Here is a 19,293-nt window from a genome sequence, read left to right as displayed (position 1 = left end):
ATGACTCCTGTTCAGTGTGTGTGTGTGTGTGTGTGTGTGTGTGTGTGTGTGTGTGTGTATGTGTGTGTGTGCGTGCGCGCGCGCGTGCACACGTAGCTTCTAGGTGTTTATTTGAATCTTTCTGAGTTGATGGGTTTTTTCCAGCAGCTTACTGGAAGATCTGAAAGTGAAAGAAATGTTCTGCTCCCAAACTCAGATAAAACCCAAGTTAATATCCTTGATTTCTGTTCACTGACTTTCTGTCTTTCTGTGACGAGAAATTAAAATTCAATTTTTGACTTATATAAAGCTCTTAGCCACCACTGAAGTTTTCATTAAAGATTTTCACTGATGTTAAAGAGACATTCAACACAATAGACAGAAACGTGAATAAATTATAGCATTTGTGAAAATGGTTGACCCCAGTGATCATGGTTGAACATTGCGGTTGGTGCTCCACATGATCAATGTTGAAAAGCAGACTGTTTATTCTATACATAACTGAGTAATTAGGTTAAAAAAATAGCTGTTTTATTTTGTTTGACAGTGCAATATTTTCTGTTCAGGTGGAAATTTACAGTTCTCTGGAGAAATCATCATTAAGATGAACAAAGATCTTTCTGAAAAATAAATATGATTGGAGCCAGTTTACTGCTTTACCTTCAATCCCAATGATTTGTTGCATGCAGATACGAGCCAGCCTCCTATGTTGTTGTAGGATGTTATGATCAATGGTATCTCACACACTCACACACCTTGATATGTTTGAAGGATTTCATTTTGGGGTAGATGTGATACTAAGCAGGTTAGGGTAGGTGGAAGTGACATTCATCTCTCCTCATGCTCAGCCAACAGAACACATTTCTTGGAAAATTATTAATTGTACACATTAAACTGCGATTGAATAAAAACTTTGTACTGCTACAGAAATTCACATTTGTATTGTTTGGTAATAAATCTGTGCAGGATTCTAGGAAAGAGATGGAGTTTTAATGTTGTTCAGTGATAACTGATGAAACAATTTCAGAAATGTAGTATATGTATTATTGGATCAGGACACATGACATTAGAGTCTTTGGTAAATTCCCGTATTTTGAAATGATAGTAAACCTGAAATAGCTCCAGCTTGAATACTTCTTTGGTTTTTCACTTTCAAATTCCTGGACCTGATTATAGTGATATTTTCCTGGCGAGTGTCATGTCAGAGCAGAATTCGACTTATCCAACATGGCCACCGTCTTCTTTGCTGCCCTCTGCTGTCCATTCTGCAGTAGATGCAGCATGAAGAGCATGGCGGTCCATCTCAGGGGAAAGTCTGACTGCTGTTTATGCTTTTATGCTCATTAAGCACACTTTGACTGCTGCTACCTTTAAAAGACGACAGTATAGCGTGGCCGCCATCTTGAATGAGGACTCTCCTCTTCTATGGACAGAACTTTATGCAGTCTCAGTGAATTAGTAACATGTTAATAATATATATATATATATATATATAAATTGCAATAGCTAAAGACTGATTTAATCATGTGTACTGTTATATAATATATATATATATAAATTGCAATAGCTAAAGACTGATTTAATCATGTGTACTGTTATATATCTATGTGTCAACATACATATATCGTTACAGAGTAGTGATGTGCGATTGGTCAGTCCACCCTTCTGGACTGACCAATCACACACGCCGTATCAACCACCGAGAGACATGTTTATTATTAATAAGTCATAAAATAACTTCCGGTTTATGTTTTGGACAGTTTGTACCCTCTGACCTCCGATCCACATGTAACACGTCATCACCTCGTGCTGACAACAGGAAGACCAATGAAAGATTCCTCTGTTTCACACACACACACGCGCACAAACCAGCGAACAACTGTTGTGTAAAACCATGTGTTTATTCATCCAGACAGAATAAATCCTGAATTTTTCAGGAAGAAAAGAAGCTCCGCTACGGAGAAAAACGACCTGAGAGCCACCACGAGCTCTCCTCCTCACAAACACACACGCACGCACACACTTCCCCCTCCCATACACACACACACACACACACACGCACACATTAAGTTTGTTATAGTGTCAAACACAACGAGCCACGGGTGTTCGTGTTTCCGTTCCCACGCGGCCTCTTATCGTTGTGTGTGTGTGTGTGTGTGTGTGTGTGTGTGTGTGTGTGTGTGTGTGTGTGTGTGTGTGTGTGTGTGTGTGCGGATGCGGATACACAGATCCCCTTCCCCCCAGTCCGGTAGTCAAGTGTCCCGGTTCCTCAGTGGTCCCGGTGTCTTCCGGTTCTTTAACGCCAGCCGGTACAATATGTCCCTCCCGGTCCACTTGGCTCAGGCCGGATCAGAACCGGCCTTGAGGTCGGTTATCGAACGGTCCCCTCCAAAAATAAAAAAATCAAACGTCCGACTGAACCGTAATGCAGACACGGTCTCCGGTCCGGTATCAGCAGGGCATGCTGTCTGCCGGTCGGGGGAAGTCCCCGCAGTCTGCGGAGAACTGCAGCCTCCGCACGGCCTCCTTGATGAGGTTCCCGGACAGGATGAGGTCCTGCAGCAGCCGGTGCGGGTCGTCCTCCTCCACCGGCCGCCGCTTCTTGCTCCACGGTCTAATCTGCTCCCAGTCCCTGCGTTCTCCGTCCGCTGCCGGTACGCTGTACGGGCCCACCCGGAGGTGGTGGCCTCGAGTCCGGATCCGTACGCAGGGACCGGTAGGCCGTTTCTGTGTCTGAGCACCGGCCCCGCCGCTGATGCCGGCCACTGGTTTCACCCCCACGGCCCCTCCGGTGTTGAGGCCGTGCAGACGGGACACGGCCTTCGGGTGTCCGCCGGTGTTCCCGTGCAGCTGCAGCGCCTCCCCGATCCTCGCTACCAGCGCGTCCACCTCTTTGGGACTGACGGACACGGACTGCTCCAGCAGCAGGTAGTTCTCCTTCCGACACGGCATCACGGCGCCCCTCCGGTTCGGTACCGGCTCCGCGGCTGGTTCCGATTGGAGCTAATTGGGGGGTGACGAGGGGTTTGTTTCGGGTATTTCGGTCGCCGCCGGGCCACTCCTCGCTCTCCTCGCGCCGCTCAGACCACCAACAAACCTGCTGATTTGTAAACAATGGGTGACGCGTCTTGGACCGTACCAAGTCAGCCAGAAAAGGGGGGAGGGGCGTCTCGAAACGACAGCTAATCGCCGCGTCTCCGTGCACGCGCTCAGGGCCCAAAAGGCCAACACATCGAAACTTCACACGCACTTCGGGTCACACGGTTCGTGATCGGAGCTCCGACACCGAGCCCGGACCATGTGCGCTCCTGCCATCCCCCTTGCGTTTCCTGGCGGTGGTTCGCTCCATTCAAACGGACATTACATAAGTGTTCAGCGTGTGTTCAAAACAAACAAAGGAACCCGATGTGCATAAATGACCCGGGTTCGAACCCGAACCCGGGCCCGTTTCTCTGACCCGGACCTCACACCTGACGGGCCATCCACTTCAGACCACCTTATAATAGGAAGCATGCAAATATCTGCCACGGGGGAGACAACGACCTCAAAAACCCCTTTCTTTTACATACACACTGTGTGTGTGTGTGTGTGTGTGTGTGTGTGTGTGTGTGTGTGTGTGTGTGTGTGTGTGTGTGTGTGTGTGTGTGTGTGTGTGTGTGTGTGTGTGTAGGACAATTGCAATGCAGACTGGGTGTGTATCTGTGGGAGAACACGGTGTACGCTTGTGTTTCTAAGAAGCAGCAGCCAGCCTGAACCTGCTATGCACACAGACACACACACACACACAGACACACACACACACACACACACACACACACACACTCTTTCACAGAGCTGTGGCCATATAAGGAGCTACTATCAGCACCACGTGGCACTGCAGCCATTCACAGCTCTCCACAAACTGTGTACGTGAATGTGCATGTGTGTGCTTGTGTGTGTGAGTGTATGAGGGGGGGGGGTCGCTCAGGAATGTAGTGCAGTGAACAAGAGTTGAAGCTGTGTCATCATTACCTTCAACACCACAAGGAAACCAGCTTCTCTCTCGCACACACACACACACACACACACACACACACACACACACACACACACACACACACACACACACACACACACACACACACACACACTAACTGACTACTCTGACATAATGACTAATGTATGCGGTGGGTTTCCAGTGAAAAGAAGCTCTGTTACTGTTTGACAAACCTCCTGTTTACTCAAAGTGGAAACTGATTAATCTCGATCCAACTCATTTCACTTCACCGCAGCATAAACTATGTTCTACAGGCTTCAGCCTGTAACCACTGCTGTAATTAGCAATATGCCTAAATAGCAATAGCACTCCTTTCAAAGAGTTGTCTGCATCTGTGCATTTTGGCAGTTTATCTCAGCTGTTTTGTTTCCTGTAGTTTATTAACTTGTTTCTTTCAAGAAGTGCTAACAGTCTGATTAGAGCATCCTCCCCCAGTAACTCACATAACTCCGGCTGAACTTTATGAGTGAATCACTTCTTAGACTGACCCACATGGTGCTGGCAATAAAGCCATTATCATATAACACTGGAATTGTAGCTGTAAGTAACTAGTTAAATAGTTTTTCAAAAAGCGAAAGTTAAAAATTGTGAATTGCACAACAGTGGTTCTCTCTCTCTCTCTCTGGCACTCCCTCTTTCTCTCTCACACACACACACACAGTGAAACAGAAAACAGCCTCTCAGCTGCACTTTGATAGCAGTTGGAAGACATCCAGCCGAGTTCACAGAGTTTGTTTCCTCTTTCAGAAACTGTGGTGCGTGTGTGTGTGTGTGTGGTGGAGGGAACGCACATGGCAGGAGATAGAGCAGTGCTGTAGAGAGCTTAGAGTGTAAACAGAAGGGAGCCACAGTGTTTTGTGTGTACGTGCCTGTGTGCACGTGTGCGCATGTTTACTTCTGTCTTTGTGTAAAAGAAGACTGGGCCCTACATGGTGGGTCGCCTGACCCTGTTTCAACTGTTTTGAGATGACTCATAACCATGAGGTGAAGTTTTTGTCCAACTTTCTTGGAATAGGTTTATTTGTATAGGACACACACACACACACACACACACACACACACACACACACACACACACACACACCTTCTGTTGGAGGCTCAGACGGCCGTCCTGCAGCCTCCTTCTATGACGACACACACCCAGCAGCCTTAGCAGGTGCAGACAGGTCCACTGAGAGCAGAAGATTCTTGGAGAATCCTGCAAAACAGCGTCTTCACAGCATGATGCTGCCACCACCATATTTCACAGAAAGAATGGCGACTTCCTGGTGAGGTGCAGTGTTCTTTATCACACATAGCATGCTGCATTTGGTCCAAAAAGTTTGACCTCATCTGAAGCTTCTTCCAAATATTTGCTGCATCTCCATCATGGCTTGTGGCAAACTGCAGACTGGACTTCATCTGACTTTGTTTCAACGATGCCTTTCTTCTTGCCATTATTCCATAAAGGCTGATTAGTGGAGTGCAGATTGGTAGTTGTGATGTGGACAGATTGTCCCACAGGAGCTGTGGATTTCTACAGCTCAGAGCTTGGTTTGATGTTTTACTGGACACAGACAGATGTGAATGAAGCCTCCGTGGTTGGTCATCACAACCGTGAATGTAAGAAGGCCAGAATGTAGTTGATTCCAGGATGGCCGGTGAGTGAGGAGGAGCAGGCCCACTGGAGAGCCTTGGCTGTCATTAAAGTCTTCCTGTTGGCTCTGGTGGGTGACAGCATGGCTTCTGAATGAAAACTCAACATGCAGAAACTACCATGTGACAGTAGAGGGCATCTGTGAGCCAGAATATTGACCAAATACACACACACACACACACACACACACACACACACACACACACACACACACACACACACACACACACACACACACACACACAGTCTTGTATTTCTATCCTTGTGGGGACCGTCCATTGACTCCCATTCATGTCTAGCCCCTAACCCTGACCCTTACCCTAACCCTAACCCACACCACAACAAAGCCTAACCCTAAAGAAATGTTTTTGCACTTTTACTTTTTTCAGTAACAACAACATGGTCAAGAAAACACTGTTTCTCCTACTTAGGACCGGAAAAAGGTCCCCACAAGGCACGTCGTTCCACGTTTTGCTATCCTTGTGGGGACATTTGGCCCCGACAAGGATAGAAATACAAGAACACACACACACACACACACACACACACACACACACACACACACACAACAAAACAGAAACAAACACAATAAAACAGAAAGCAGCCTCCCAAGTGCACAGGTTAATCTGGGTGGTTTTCTGTTTGAAATTAAAATATTTCATTGAACTGAGGTTTGTGCTGCAGTAACAGTGATGTCCAGTAGAGGGAGACCTTCAATGGGATTTCAGGTTGAATTTTGACTTACATTTATTTTAATTTAGGTAAAACACTCAGAACGTTAACACTCAATTCAACTTACCAAAAAATAAATACATACATACATCACATTTCTGTTTTCTGCAGGACTTCCTGAGTCAATAGCCAGAGCTGCTTAGAAGGGTGGGGTTAATATCTAAGCCTAGTGGGAAGATGAGCAATGACTGAGGCTGTTTAAAATCGCTCAGGTAACAACTGGGGCTAGTTATGAATAATGTGGGTAATAACTTTAGCTGGTTAAAATAGTTTGGGTGGTAACAGCATGGGGTTAACTGGGTGTGGGTAATAACGTGTTGGTTAGAGGGATGGTGGTCATAACTAGGGCTGGGATGTGGGTAACAACTGGTGCCAGTTATATTTATATGGACATGTTAACTGGGGTTGGTTATAATGGTTTGGATAATAATATAGGCTGGTTAACAGGTTGTTGGTCCATAATGTGGACTGATTTGATGAATGTGGGTAATAATAAGGGCTACTCAGAAGGATGTGGGTAATCTCTGGGGTTGCTTCGAAGGATATTTGTAATAACTCATCCTCATGAGAAAGAGGTAGGTCAGAAATAGGGAAAGTTAGTCAAACGTTGGTAACAACTGGGTCTGTTTAGAAGAATGTGTGCAATAACCGGAGCTGGTTAGAAAGGTATAGGTAATAATTTCAGTAACCAAGTGTCGGTAGGTGAGGATGTTGCTGAAACAGAAAACTGAAATCCCACAAGTCTCATTAAACCAGGCATGGACACTTCAAGGACAAAGCAGAGAGGGGAAATGAAAGCTGAGGGAGGGGGAGAGAAGGAGGTTAGCCTCACCTGGTTCATCAGTGATGGACTGAAATGGGTCATCTCTCTCTCTCTGCCTCCCCTTTGTGAAATCTCGAAGGCAGTTCAGAAATGGTCCTGCAGTGGTAAGAAGTTACAAACTGCAGGACACAACCTGATCTGATGAGGATGGATGACATCCATTCCACTTTGGATGGTGCAGCCTCGCTTATCTAGAAATATGGCCAACTTTGTCACAGACTCACATTCTTACTACACACAGCCCAGAACAAGAACTCAGAGTCAAGGAGTCAAAGACCAGATCAGGTTTCCAAGCCCAGGAGTCAAAGACAAGGAGCCAAATGCCAGCAGTCAGAGTCAAGGAGTTATGGACTGATGCTCCTCTACTTGCTTCCCCTGCTGTCCTTCCTCTACCTCCTGATGCTCCTTCCTGCTTCTCCACCCCTTCTTCCTTCTTGGTTCTCCACCCCTTCTTCCTGCCCCTCCTATTTGTCATCCTCCTCCTGCTCCTCTTCCTCCTCGTCATGTTCTTATTCTTCATCCTCCTGGTTCTCCTCCTGCTCCTCCCACTGCCCCTCCTCCTGCCCTTGATTAAAAATCACATAATGCAATTAAACCTTGAATAAAACAATGTTGAGTGATTTGACATCTCATAATCTCTGATTTTATTAACACTAAATGATGAAAACAACACATGAAACTTTTTGAAGTGACAGAAAGATTTCAGGAAAATTTATGGGCTGACACACCGACACTAAATTTTGGACAGGTAGAACAAACACTGTCAAAAACCAATTAGAGGGATGTTTTATAGCTCACAGACATTTCACAGCAAAATGTATTTAAGGAGCAACACACACAAGCATGCACACACAGACAAAAAGACAAGTGGTATATGTAGCCTTTATCTTATGCCACCTCCTGCTGGGATATGTAGTTTTCAGTTGCCACCTGCTGGGGTATGTATCTTCCACTTGCCTCCTGCTGGGGTATGTATCTTCCACTTGCCTCCTGCTGGGGTATGTATCTTCCACTTGCCTCCTGCTGGGGTTTGTACCTTTCTTACCACCACAGCTCCTCCCCGGCGCTGCTGCGGGTGCTGGCCCTCTCACGGCCCTGCAGTCGCAGCATCTCCAGGACTCCCTGTGCATAGGCGTCCCTCAGGTTCAGACCGCCCGTCCCCCCCAGGGAGCCGCGGGCCAGCCTCCGCAGCACGTTGCCGTGGCGCTCCGCCGCCTCCTCCAGCTTGAGGGTGAAGTAGCAGGTGGAGAAGCGGTCGTTGATGATGGCGATGGGCAGCGCCAGGATCAGGATCCCAGACAGGATGCACAGGAAGGCCAGCACCTTCCCCGCCACCGTGTCAGGGCGCACGTCGCCGTAGCCCACCGTGGTCATGGAGGTGGTGGCCCACCACCAGGCAGTCGGTACGCTGGTGAAGGTGGTGGCCGGAAGGTCGTGCTCCAAAGCGAAAACCACCGACGCAAAGATGAAGATCCCCACGCTGAGAAAGAGCAGCAGGAGACCCACCTCCTCATAGCACTGAGCGATGGTCATCCCCAGAGACCTGAGACCTGCACAGACCAGGAGAGACCAGGAGAGACTGGGTCAGACCTGCACAGACTACGACAGAGCAGCAAAGACACAGCTATCAATGCAGAGTAAAGCTCAGAAGCTCTTGTAGCCTATACTACTCAGTTACTCTGATACAGCACCAGTATTTGGAGTGCAGAGCCTTCTGCAGGAACCTGCTGCAGAGAGAAACTCTTGATCTTGTTCGCTCTGTTCATCCTCACCTCCCCCATCACACACACACCACACACACACCATGATTCATTAGGGTAGTCTGAGCGTCCTCACCTTCATCTGTTCCGATTCTCTCACATCAAAGCGCCTCAAGAGTTTTTCCACATTGTGAATCACTCTGTTTTCCCCCCTCTCTCTCTTCCCTGCTCATTCTCACAAACCCACACGGCTCCTCAGAAGAATATTTTCCCAAACAGCAGGAACCAGCTGCTGTGTACAACAGCAGAACTCTTGAGAATATGATCACATCTAACTGAACGGAGTTGAGACAGCTCAAAGACAAATTTGAATATACAGAAATAACAATTGTCAACAAATGAGAAAAACTTGATGAGATGTGCGGCCGCATGTCGGACATGGAGACATGACGATGTTGGAAGTTAAAGTTACCCAGAGAAGCACTGAGGAGATGGTGTGTTCTGAAGTGACTCGTTTGTGTCATATTGTTCTATCACCTGTACTCGTCATTACTTTTACCGTCTTTCCATTTTCCCATGCCGAATGTTGAATAAAGACAAGGTTCAAGAAGACATAGATATATTGTATAGCTTATGTAATAATTTCCCTCAAACTGTTTTGTGTTTGGCACTGCCCTTCTGTAAGACAGGATTTCATAGATGCACGAAGGCTGTTCGTTACATTGGAAGGATTGAATATTTGGAATCTGAAATGGTAATTAAAAAAAAAAAGAACTGAATGTTTCTAATGCTATATTTGAGTTCTGTATTGGCCAAATTTCAGATTTGTAATTGCAAATTTGCAATGTTTTATAGTGTTTACAAGAGTTCCAGCAATACAAACTTTCACATATCACAGTATTATTTAAAATACTATTTGCTACGACTGTATTGTCGTAATTTGTAGTGTTGTTTGTTCCTGGCAGACCACAATCAGAGTGAGTACATTAAATTGCTTACATTGCGACTCTTTGTCTTTCTGAGTGCAGATCAGAGATGGCAGCAGATGTTATAGATTTTTCACCCTTAGGAATTTATGTATGTTTGTTCCTTTTTGTTTTTGTCCTTTGTTTTCTTTTTCCGGTGGACAGCGAACAAGTTCTGGGCTGAGGCTGCTGGCGGTCAGGGCCTATATGGATGACCTCATTTTAGGCATGCACAGTGCGGTTGCTAGGAAAGCTCCAGAACAACATCGAGCTGACTCGCATGAAGATCAAGCCGAGCAAGTCCAGAAGCATCTCCATCATCAAGGGGAAGTTGACAGACCACCGCTTCCACATTGGAGAAGAAGTCATTCCAACGGTCTCTGAGAAGCCGGTGAAGATGGTATGCTGCCTCCCTCAAAGATAAAGAGTAAACAGAGCAGCTCAGGAAGGACATAGCCAGCGGCCTGGAGAACATTGATAGGACCCTGCTTCTTGGTAAGCTGAAGCTCTGGTGCATGCAGTATGGACTTCTTCCACGTCTCCTTTGGCCACTGACCCTCTATGAAATCACGCTGTCAAAGGTGGAAAAGCTGGAGAGGATGGTCAACGCCTATGTCAGAAAGTGGCTTGGCCTTCCCAGGTGCCTTAGCAGCATTGGGCTTTATGGATGCTTTAGGGATGCTAGAACTTTCCATCTCCAGCCTGGTAGAGGAGTATAAGTGCGCCAAGGTCAGGTTGGAGATGACCCTGCAGGGTACCTGTGATCCACTTGTGGCCCAAGCAGCACCCATCCTGGCCACTGGGAGGAAGTGGACCCCGCTGGCAGCAGCTGAGCAGGCAAAGGCAGCAGTCAGACACAGGGACATCATGGGGCACGTTCAGGAGGGGAGGAGTGGTCTCGGTCTCTCTACTAGCACACCCACGTGGAAAAAAGTCAATCCAGCTGAGAGGCGCGAGCTAGTGGTTCAGGAGGTACGCCAGGAAGAAGAAGCTGGAAGGCGATCAAAAGCTGTGGCACAGGCAATGCAAGGGCAGTGGATGACTTGAGAAGGAGTGGAGAAGAAAAAACTCTCCTGTAACGATCTATGGGAGATGGAGGCATTCAGGGCAAGCTTTATAATCAGGGCTGCGCACGATGTTTTACCTTCCCCCACAAACCTGAGCCAGTGCTATGGTGAAGACTCCACATGCTCCCTATGCCAATGTCCGGCAACACTAAAACACATCTTAGTTGGATGCAAGACCAGCCCAAGCCAAGGCCGGTACACCTGGCGACACAATCAGGTGCTAAGGTGTCTTGCAGCAGTGCTGGAAAACCAACGCACAAGAACGAACGCCCTTCCTCAGCCACCATCACATCGGCAGCCAACATTCTTTGTCTGGGAGGGTCAAACAAGCTGCAATATTACCAGTTCAGGTGACATTGGACAGCTGGGTAAGGCACGGGACTGGATGTTGCTGGCAGACCTGGACAAAAAACTTTGCTTTCCACCGGAGATTGCATCCACCAAACTGTGTCCAGACCTCGTTCTGTGGTCATCCTCGCATAAGCTCGCTTATATCATTGAGCTTACTATACCCTTGGAGAATACAGTGGAGGAGACCTATGAGCAGAAGATGCTGAGGTATTCCGATCTCGCAGCAGACGCCGAAGAACAAGGCTGGAGTGTCAAAGTACGCCCAGTGGAAATAGGCTGCAGAGGCTTCGTAGCCACCTCAACATCTAGGCTACTTAGGGAGATGGGAGTGCGGGATAAGGCTCACAGGCAGGCTGTCAGGGACCTCTCCAGGGCTGCTGAGAAGGGGAGTCAGTGGCTATGGAGCAAGAGGAAGGACTTGACCTGGGGCTCCAAATGTCTGACGGCTGATGGGGGTGAACCTGGGACGCTAGGATTCACTGCTGAACCCTCTGGACGTGTCGTGGGCTTGTCAGCGAAACACTGAAGAAGGAGGGCGCCCACTTGACAACCCAAAGGATGCTGTCACTCATTTGCCTGCCACAGTGTCTCATCGGTGCCATTGGTATCTACTGAGGGATAAAAACATCTAGTCCTACATAACTAATCCTTATATTCCCTGACCTCAACCAGAACAGCAGAAAGTTTCCACTTCTGAGTCTGATCTGCAGGGTTCTTCCTGTTAAAACTGAATTTTTGCTTTCCACCTTCTCCTTTGCTTGCTCCTATGGAATAGTTGGATTTTCTTCTGAAAAAAAGTCCCGTAACATCACTGTGTTGTATTTGGAGCAACAGAAATAAAGTTGAATTGAACTGAATAGTCTCTTTGCAGTTTTTCATCATGTACAAATGTATTGTTGCATCAGCTGTCGTCTTTCTATTTGTACACACTGCTAAATTTGTTATTTTGTTCAATAAGGAAAGACACGTTGGAACCAACAGAAGCAGAACTGGAGGTCTGGCTTCTGACCTGTGGAGTGTCGGCCCAGCTTCAGCATCCGGAGTGAGCGGAGGAGGCGCAGCACCTGCACGACCCGGCCCACATTCTCCAGCTCCGTGTTTCCTCCGTGCAGACTCTCTACCACCAGCGTCACGTAGAAAGGCAGGATGGCCAGCAGGTCGATCACGTTGGGGACGCTGCGGCTGAAGCGGCACTTGTCCTTGACGCAGAGAAAGCGGAGCACCAGTTCGCTCGTGAACCACGCCACGCACACGTACTCCAGTGCATCCAGCAGCTGCAGCGTTCTGTCACCAAAATCCTCCCCCATGTCCAGCGAAATGAGCACCATGTTGACCACCGACACCACCACGAAAAAGATGGACAGAGATCCGAAGGTCCGGGCAGCGCGCGATGACTCCGGCTTCTCCAGGAATTCCCACAGACGGTGCCGGAGAACCGGGCAGGCGGCGTCCACAAAGTCCTCTTCGCCATTGTGAGCCTCAAAGTGGCATTCCTCCTCCATGCTCTCCCTCTGCTCCTTTTGGCGGTAGTACCACTCACGGCAGCAGGCGTTGATTCGAAACTCTTCGATGCCCCAGTACTCCATCTCCTGCAGGAAGGAGACCCCGCACTGGTCCTCGCCCACATGCAGGCGGCCTGTTCGATAAAAGTTCATCACGTACCTGTGAACACAACAAGGATGGCAGTTAGAGCTTGTTATCGTCGCCCACCTGGTTAATGTTATCATTGAAAGCAAACGCAGCAAGCAAAGCGCAGTGCTGCACAGCGGGAAGTTAGACACTGGAAGCTCAATGGTTCCAACTGACAGACAAAAGAGATGAAATTTAGAATAAATGAAAAAAAAAATTGAATTGAAGTAAAAACAAATTTGATTTTAAATCAATGGATCCTCTATCTTATAGCTCAGCTGTTCACAGCTGTTTCTTGGAAGAATCACTGGTACAGAGCAGCAGTGGTTTTCCTGATTGGCTTGTGGTTGTTCCCTGGCCCAGACAGAAAGTCGGAACTGGCTGATGGAGTCTGGCTCCAGTGAGGTACTGAGACGGACTCCAGCTATACCAAAAGTTAAATGTGAGATGGAGTTTACTGGTGGGGCAGCGATCCCTGGTTTGAACCTGTAGCAGGGCATCTGGTCGCTACAGCATTAATAATGCGAAGAGACGTTCAGCATGACTCACGAGAAGAGCTGCACGATGCCGAGAGGCCGTTCTGCTGCCTGAGGACAAATCAGCCGACTTCAGGTTAACCCTTCAACCAACACGGTACCGTGTCAGATTCATGAAACTACTGTGCTCGGTTCCTCGCACTCTCAGCCCAACCTTGTTCCTCCAGGACTTTATAAACAATTGGAGCTGAAAACAAACTTACACTAATGTCACAAACTCAAAAACACAAACAAGAAAATTAAATTACAAGCTAAAACTGAACCAAAAGAAAAGTTTCATCCTGGGTTGAAATCAAGCGAGTAAAAATGTGTTTTAGGAGCAGTTTTAAAAGCGGTGAGACAGCCTGTCTGATTTGCAGAGGTATGCTGTTCAATCGTTGTGGACGTGTGGAATGGGTTCGATTCCCTCTGACTGCCTTCTGAAACATCAGTACTTCCAGGAGTGTTGGATCAGCCGACTTGAGGCTGAGAGCAGGAGTGTAAGAAGGAAGCAACCAGGTCAGAGGGGTGAGATGTCTAGATCACTGAAAGACCGAGAGGTACCATAACCGGTTCGTCATCTCCCTGAATGTTCCGTGTCTGACTGACGGATCACGTTAAAGAATGTTCCATGTTAGAGTCTTCATTTTCATGAAGGTTCCATGTTTGGTTCCTCACAGTCATCAATGCTCTGTGTCTGATTCCAGATCTTTGTGAACATACCATGTATTAATTCTCTCCTTCATGAACTTTTCCATGCTCTATTGTTCACTTTCATGAAGGTTTCATGTTTGGTTCCAAAGACTTTTATGAAACTAATAATTGACTGATTGTTCCCTCTTTTAATCTGAAACTAATTGGAACAGAATGCAATGCACATGTCAAAGCAACAGGAAACAAGAAATGACATCATTAATATTTTTAGGTTGCAATGAGGAATAAAGTACCATTATATAGCAATTTTATGTGTGTTTCTTTGTCAGAAATAAACAAACAAAACCTTGGTCTATTTTTAATCTAAATTTTTTTAGTTAGTAAATTGTGCTTGTTTACATGTCCACACCGTCTCTGACAGGAAGTGCTGGAGAAAAGCGCTCCACCTACTGGAAGGTGTGGGAGTTCCTGTCAAAGAAGAACTCGTTGTTCTGCAGGTCGGCTTCGTCACAGAGCTCCTGTGCCGCCTGTGGCCCGTGGCGAGCCAGCATCCCCAGCCGGGTGTCCGGGTACGAAGCCAGCAGCTGCTGCGGCAGCACAAAGCGACGCCCTCCAACATTGATGACGAAGACATCGGGAGGCGCTCCTCCGCAGAACGCTGACGACTCGCTGAAGAAAACACTGGAGTCCAAAGAGACTGGAGAAGATGGACCACTCATGGTTTAGAGCGCGGAGCTACAGGAGACAACAACGATGATCAGTGAAGGGATTGTGTTTTCTGCTAGAAAGAGTTGGTCTTGAAACTAAATTCTTATGTAAAGAGGTGTAGTTAAACATGGCCACGACTCTTTAGGAGGGTTTTACGGTAATAAAACCACCAGACCTTTACAGCTTCTGCTATCTGTAGAACAGCTGCAAACAGCTAGGTGGAACACTGTGGTAGTGAGGGAGCATGGCTTCCACTCTCAGCTCAGCGGATAGGACCAGTATGATTTGCATCTCCCATGATGCTTCAGGGAGGTTTGGATGTGTGTTTGAGGATATTTTTATCTGCTCAAAGAAGAAAAGTGTGTCACTCAGCTTCGTCTCCTCCACTTCGAAGGAAATCCTCAGTTAACCTGAAACCAGGCAGCTCGGCATGAGCCAGTCAGAGCAGAGAGACTGCGAGACAGAGACAGAGACAGAGACAGAGACAGAGACAGAGACAGAGGGGGGTGGAGAGAGACAGAGAGAGACAGAAAGAGAGAGACGGAGAGACAGACAGAGACGGACAGAGAGAGACTGAGAAACAAAGACAGACAGAAAGAGAGAGAGATGGAGAGACAGAGTCAAAACGGGGTTGGAGAGAGACAGACAAACAAAAACACAGACAGAGGAGTGAAGAGAGACAGACAGCGAGAGACGGAGGAGGAGAGATAGCAAGACACAGATACAGAGACCATCTCTGTCTGGTCTTTATCTAATCCTTTATTGTTGTACTGTCATCTTTCCAGAACAAACACAGCGTCCCTCACAGTCCCATAAACACTGATAAATAAGGTAAATAAGTACCTGTATCCACACTTCCTGATGCAGAGAAAAGTCCAATGCAGCTCCAAAGAGCCTCCAGCAGATCCTCAGGAACCAGAGCAGAACCTGTATCAGAGGTGCTAATCAAGACCAGGATCTGGACTGGGATCCAGCTGTGCGTGCTGTCTGTCGGTGAGGATGTTTAAAAGTGGAGCAGAAAGTAGGGAGGGTGATTAATGCCACTGCGAAGACTCCTGACGTCAACGACCAGTTTTACCGAAACAGACTCCTCAGTGTCAGAGCCGAGGGTGTGGGGTGTGGGGCGGGGGGGTCTGCCAGTGGTAAGAAGTTCAGGACAAGGGGGATGAAGAAAGTGATTAACATGATGAAGGGGTGCGGAGAATGAGGATTCGCTATGAAGTGGAGGAGGAAGGAGGATGAGGATGTTTATTATGAGGAAGATGAATGTGAGGAAGGTGAAGACAGGGAGCAAGAGTTATATCCTCAGTAACGTAGTGCGATTTTCTGACACTAGTGCCCTCCATACATCCATGAGGATGTTGCTAGGCAACATGCTGCTGTTTGGGTGAAGGGTGAGGCGCTGCAGCCACAGCGCCTCCATGTGGAGAACAGCAGGAGGAGTCAGACGGCTGCAGTGACTCTTCAGGATTCTTTTGTGTGACCAGTACACACTTCACCCAGAACATTGAGACCATGTCCCTCTGTGGACTCCGCCCTCCCGCCTCCCAAACGTGTCGCACGTCTCACCCGTGCTCCACTGGAAGGAGGTCAGAGGTCAGAGGCCTTGCTCCAGTCTGGAACAGAGCATGACACCACTCACACACTGGACTGTCTCTTTCTTCCCATGAGGTATGCAGGTGGCATCTGGGTCAAAGGTCAGAAAGGTCTGGCTCATCGTATCCTGAAGACCTCCAGGCATGAGATGATCTCTGTGCTGTGTGAGCGCCTTATATGGCGGCTGGTGCCACCTGTGTATGAGTGTGTGTGTGTGTATGTGTGTGCCCTGCATCTGTTAACTTGACTCATCTTCACAGGAACACTCACGTGCACACACACACTAATCGGATATGTGTTTATTTTTAATTTGTTTCCTGTGTGTGTCTGTTTATTTGTTTCTATTCTTTGATCTGTCACTCGTTTAACCCCCCCAACCCTCAGCTTTAAGCCCCGCCCACTCCACTTGCTTCCCACGCGCCCTCTGTGCCCTGCGATTGGCTGGCAGCAGAGGTTAACCAATCACAGAGCTCCGTGCTGCGGATGCCAGTGAAGTCCACGCGGTGTCCACGAGCTGTCCGGTTTTCTCGGTAACCGGAGCGACCCCCCCCCCCCCCCCCCCCCCCCCCCACTCCCACACACACACCCTGCTCCCTCCAACACACACACACTCTACCCCCTCTCTCTCGCCCCCTCTCGCTCTCTCTCTCTCACACCCACCCGCTCCACCCCCAGTCAAGTATAAAACCGTTGCCGGTGTGTTTACCGACAGAAAAAAACAAAAACCCGGAGACGTTCAATTAAATTTCTCCCACTTTTCCTGAGAGAGTTTTCACCGGGACCCCCCGTCCTCCCTCCATCATGGTTCTGTCTTCGGGAAACAAGCTGCGGCTCTTCCAGCTGCAGTTCTCCGACCCGGGCCGCTCCTTCTACTGCAGCGGAGACAAGCTGTCCGGCTCCGTGGTGCTGGAGGCGGCGCAGCCCTGCCGGCTGGCCGGCCTCACCGTAACCGCCGCCGGCTGCGCCGTGGTGGAGCCCCGCGGGGGCTCGAGCCGCAAGAGCCGCCGCCAGCAGGTGGAGTACCTGAAGTACGAGGAGGAGGTGCGGCTGGAGGAGGAGCTGAGCCAAGGTGAGGAGGAGGAGGAGGAAGGGCTGCGGCAGGTGTTTCACTGCACCATCCACCACGAGCTCACATTCTGACATCCTGGAAAACTCTGCTGCATCCATGATGGACTTCTTCCCTCTGTGTTTCAGACTCTGACGGCTCCTTCTTGCTTCCTGCTGACAAAACCTTCCACTTCCTGTTCGGATTCGAGCTGCCACCTCCAGGGTGAGCCTCCACCAGATATAGATGAGCTATACATTAATTATAAAGGAATCAATAAGGATGTTAAAAGTAATCTTTGTTCTCTTTCAGTCGCCTGGTGTCGTCTTACAAAGGAAAGTTCGGTTCGGTGCGTTACTACGTGCGGGCTGAGCTTCTGCGGCCTTCCCAGCATCCTTTGCATTGTGAGCGGGAGTTTGAGGTGGAGGAGCCGCTGGACGTGAACAGACCCGACCTGCTGGTAAGATGCAGTCATTGGCTCAACCAGTAATCAGCGAGTCGCCATTTGCCTCGCAACTCAACGTGTGCGTCTCCCCAGGCCCCGGCGGCGGCCTCCGTTCAGAAGAAGGTCACCTGCATGTTCATCCCTGACGGCCAGGTGTCCATCAGCGCACAGATCGAGAGGAAGGGCTTCTGCGAGGGCGAAGACATCAGCATCAACGCCAAATTCGAGAATACATGTTCCCGTATTGTGATACCGAAGGCTGCCATCATTGCCCGCCACTCCTACGTGTCAGACGGCCGCACCAAGGTGAGCGCTGCACCGGCATCCCAGATGAGAGCGCCGTCCAACAGCGGCACAGGTGTGAGCCCTGCTTCTGTCACCCTCTCAGGTGTCGCGTCAAAAGCTGTCGGCCGTGAGAGGAAACCACATCATCTCTGGGATGTGCGACATGTGGCAGGGAAAGATCATCCGGGTGCCCAAGCTGCGGCCCACTCTGCTGGGCTGTGACATTATCAGAGTGGACTATTCCCTCGCGGTGAGTACTGGAGGAATACACAATTTCTGACCAATGTAAAGTCACTTAAGCTTTAATGCTGAACATTGCTGCACCCAACAGATCTACCTGCACATCCCTGGCAGTGAAAAAGTGATCCTGGAGCTTCCCTTCGTGATCGGCACCGTGCCGTACGGCGGCGTGGGCAGCAGGACCAACAGCATGAGCAGCCAGGCGGGGTCCTCCAGCAGCTGGGCCTCCTTCCCCTCAGCCCCACCCAGCTACAGCAACATCCACAGCGACCTGCGCATAGACGGCCCATGCACGCCACTGCTGTTTGATTACGATGGCGGTGAGGACGGCGAGGACGAGGAGGAAGGCGGCCTCTTCATGAAAGCACCCCAAGGTTCCTACCCGCCTCCGCCCGCCTACAGCGAGGTGAGACAGCTCGGCTTTGGCATCATTATAGCTGTGATTATAGGGTGATCCTAAGTGTGTGTGTGTGTGTGTGTGATCAGCAGGTGAACCAGGGCTCCGCAGACCCTCCTCAGCTGGTTCAGGTCTTCTGAGGATGCTGTCCAACCTCCAGGAACGGAACCTGAGCTCAGCATGAAAATGTCGACTCACCTGCTGGTGACCTGAAGTCGCCACTCAGAAATGTTCAGTCAGTAACTCGGCAGATTTCTGCCGGAGGCTCAGTGGTCTTCTGTCAGTAAATCATCGTTTTTCTGTCAGTTACTCAGTAGTTTTCTTCAAGTAAGGCAGAAGTTTTCTGTCAGTGACTCAGCAATTATTTTTTTTTGTGAGTGACTTGACATACGTTGGCACTTTTTAGTTGTGTAGATGACACTATAAGAGTAAAATATTTTTTTAATGTATTTGTTGATTATTACGTGTTTTTTTTTACTGGATAACAAGA

At 48.6% G+C, this 19,293-nt stretch overlaps 3 protein-coding genes across 4 annotated transcripts; 1 reads left to right on the top strand and 2 right to left on the bottom strand.

Moving 5' to 3' along the window:
- Nucleotides 1-1,864: 1,864 nt before the first annotated feature.
- On the bottom strand, nucleotides 1,865-3,088 carry gbp (glycogen synthase kinase binding protein). The gene has a single exon (XM_030103673.1). The coding sequence runs from the start codon at nucleotides 2,929-2,931 to the stop codon at nucleotides 2,431-2,433; it is 501 nt and encodes a 166-aa protein (XP_029959533.1). The 5' UTR covers nucleotides 2,932-3,088; the 3' UTR covers nucleotides 1,865-2,430.
- A 5,047-nt stretch (nucleotides 3,089-8,135) lies between these two features.
- Nucleotides 8,136-14,806, bottom strand: kcnv1 (potassium voltage-gated channel modifier subfamily V member 1). Its single transcript, XM_030103480.1, has 3 exons — nucleotides 14,538-14,806; nucleotides 12,299-12,951; nucleotides 8,136-8,756 (listed from the first exon to the last, which is right to left on the bottom strand). The coding sequence occupies exons 1-3, from the start codon at nucleotides 14,804-14,806 to the stop codon at nucleotides 8,248-8,250; spliced, it is 1,431 nt and encodes a 476-aa protein (XP_029959340.1). The 3' UTR covers nucleotides 8,136-8,247.
- Nucleotides 14,807-17,094: 2,288 nt separating this feature from the next.
- LOC115396674 (thioredoxin-interacting protein-like) lies at nucleotides 17,095-19,293 on the top strand. Of its 2 annotated transcripts, none has more exons than XM_030102651.1 (7): nucleotides 17,095-17,460; nucleotides 17,586-17,661; nucleotides 17,749-17,896; nucleotides 17,975-18,187; nucleotides 18,270-18,416; nucleotides 18,498-18,812; nucleotides 18,893-19,293. In XM_030102651.1, exons 1-7 carry the CDS (start codon nucleotides 17,193-17,195, stop codon nucleotides 18,941-18,943), a joined length of 1,218 nt encoding a protein of 405 aa, XP_029958511.1. In that variant the 5' UTR covers nucleotides 17,095-17,192; the 3' UTR covers nucleotides 18,944-19,293. The 2 variants fall into 2 exon arrangements, with proteins under 2 accessions (XP_029958511.1, XP_029958512.1); XM_030102652.1 differs by having other exon boundaries at nucleotides 17,193-17,460; nucleotides 18,896-19,293.

The sequence above is a fragment of the Salarias fasciatus genome, chromosome 11 (assembly GCF_902148845.1).
Source record: "Salarias fasciatus chromosome 11, fSalaFa1.1, whole genome shotgun sequence".
NCBI classification, from domain to species: Eukaryota; Metazoa; Chordata; class Actinopteri; order Blenniiformes; family Blenniidae; genus Salarias; species Salarias fasciatus.
Note: the sequence above shows the minus strand (reverse complement) of the source record. Positions and strands in the feature narration are given on the sequence as shown.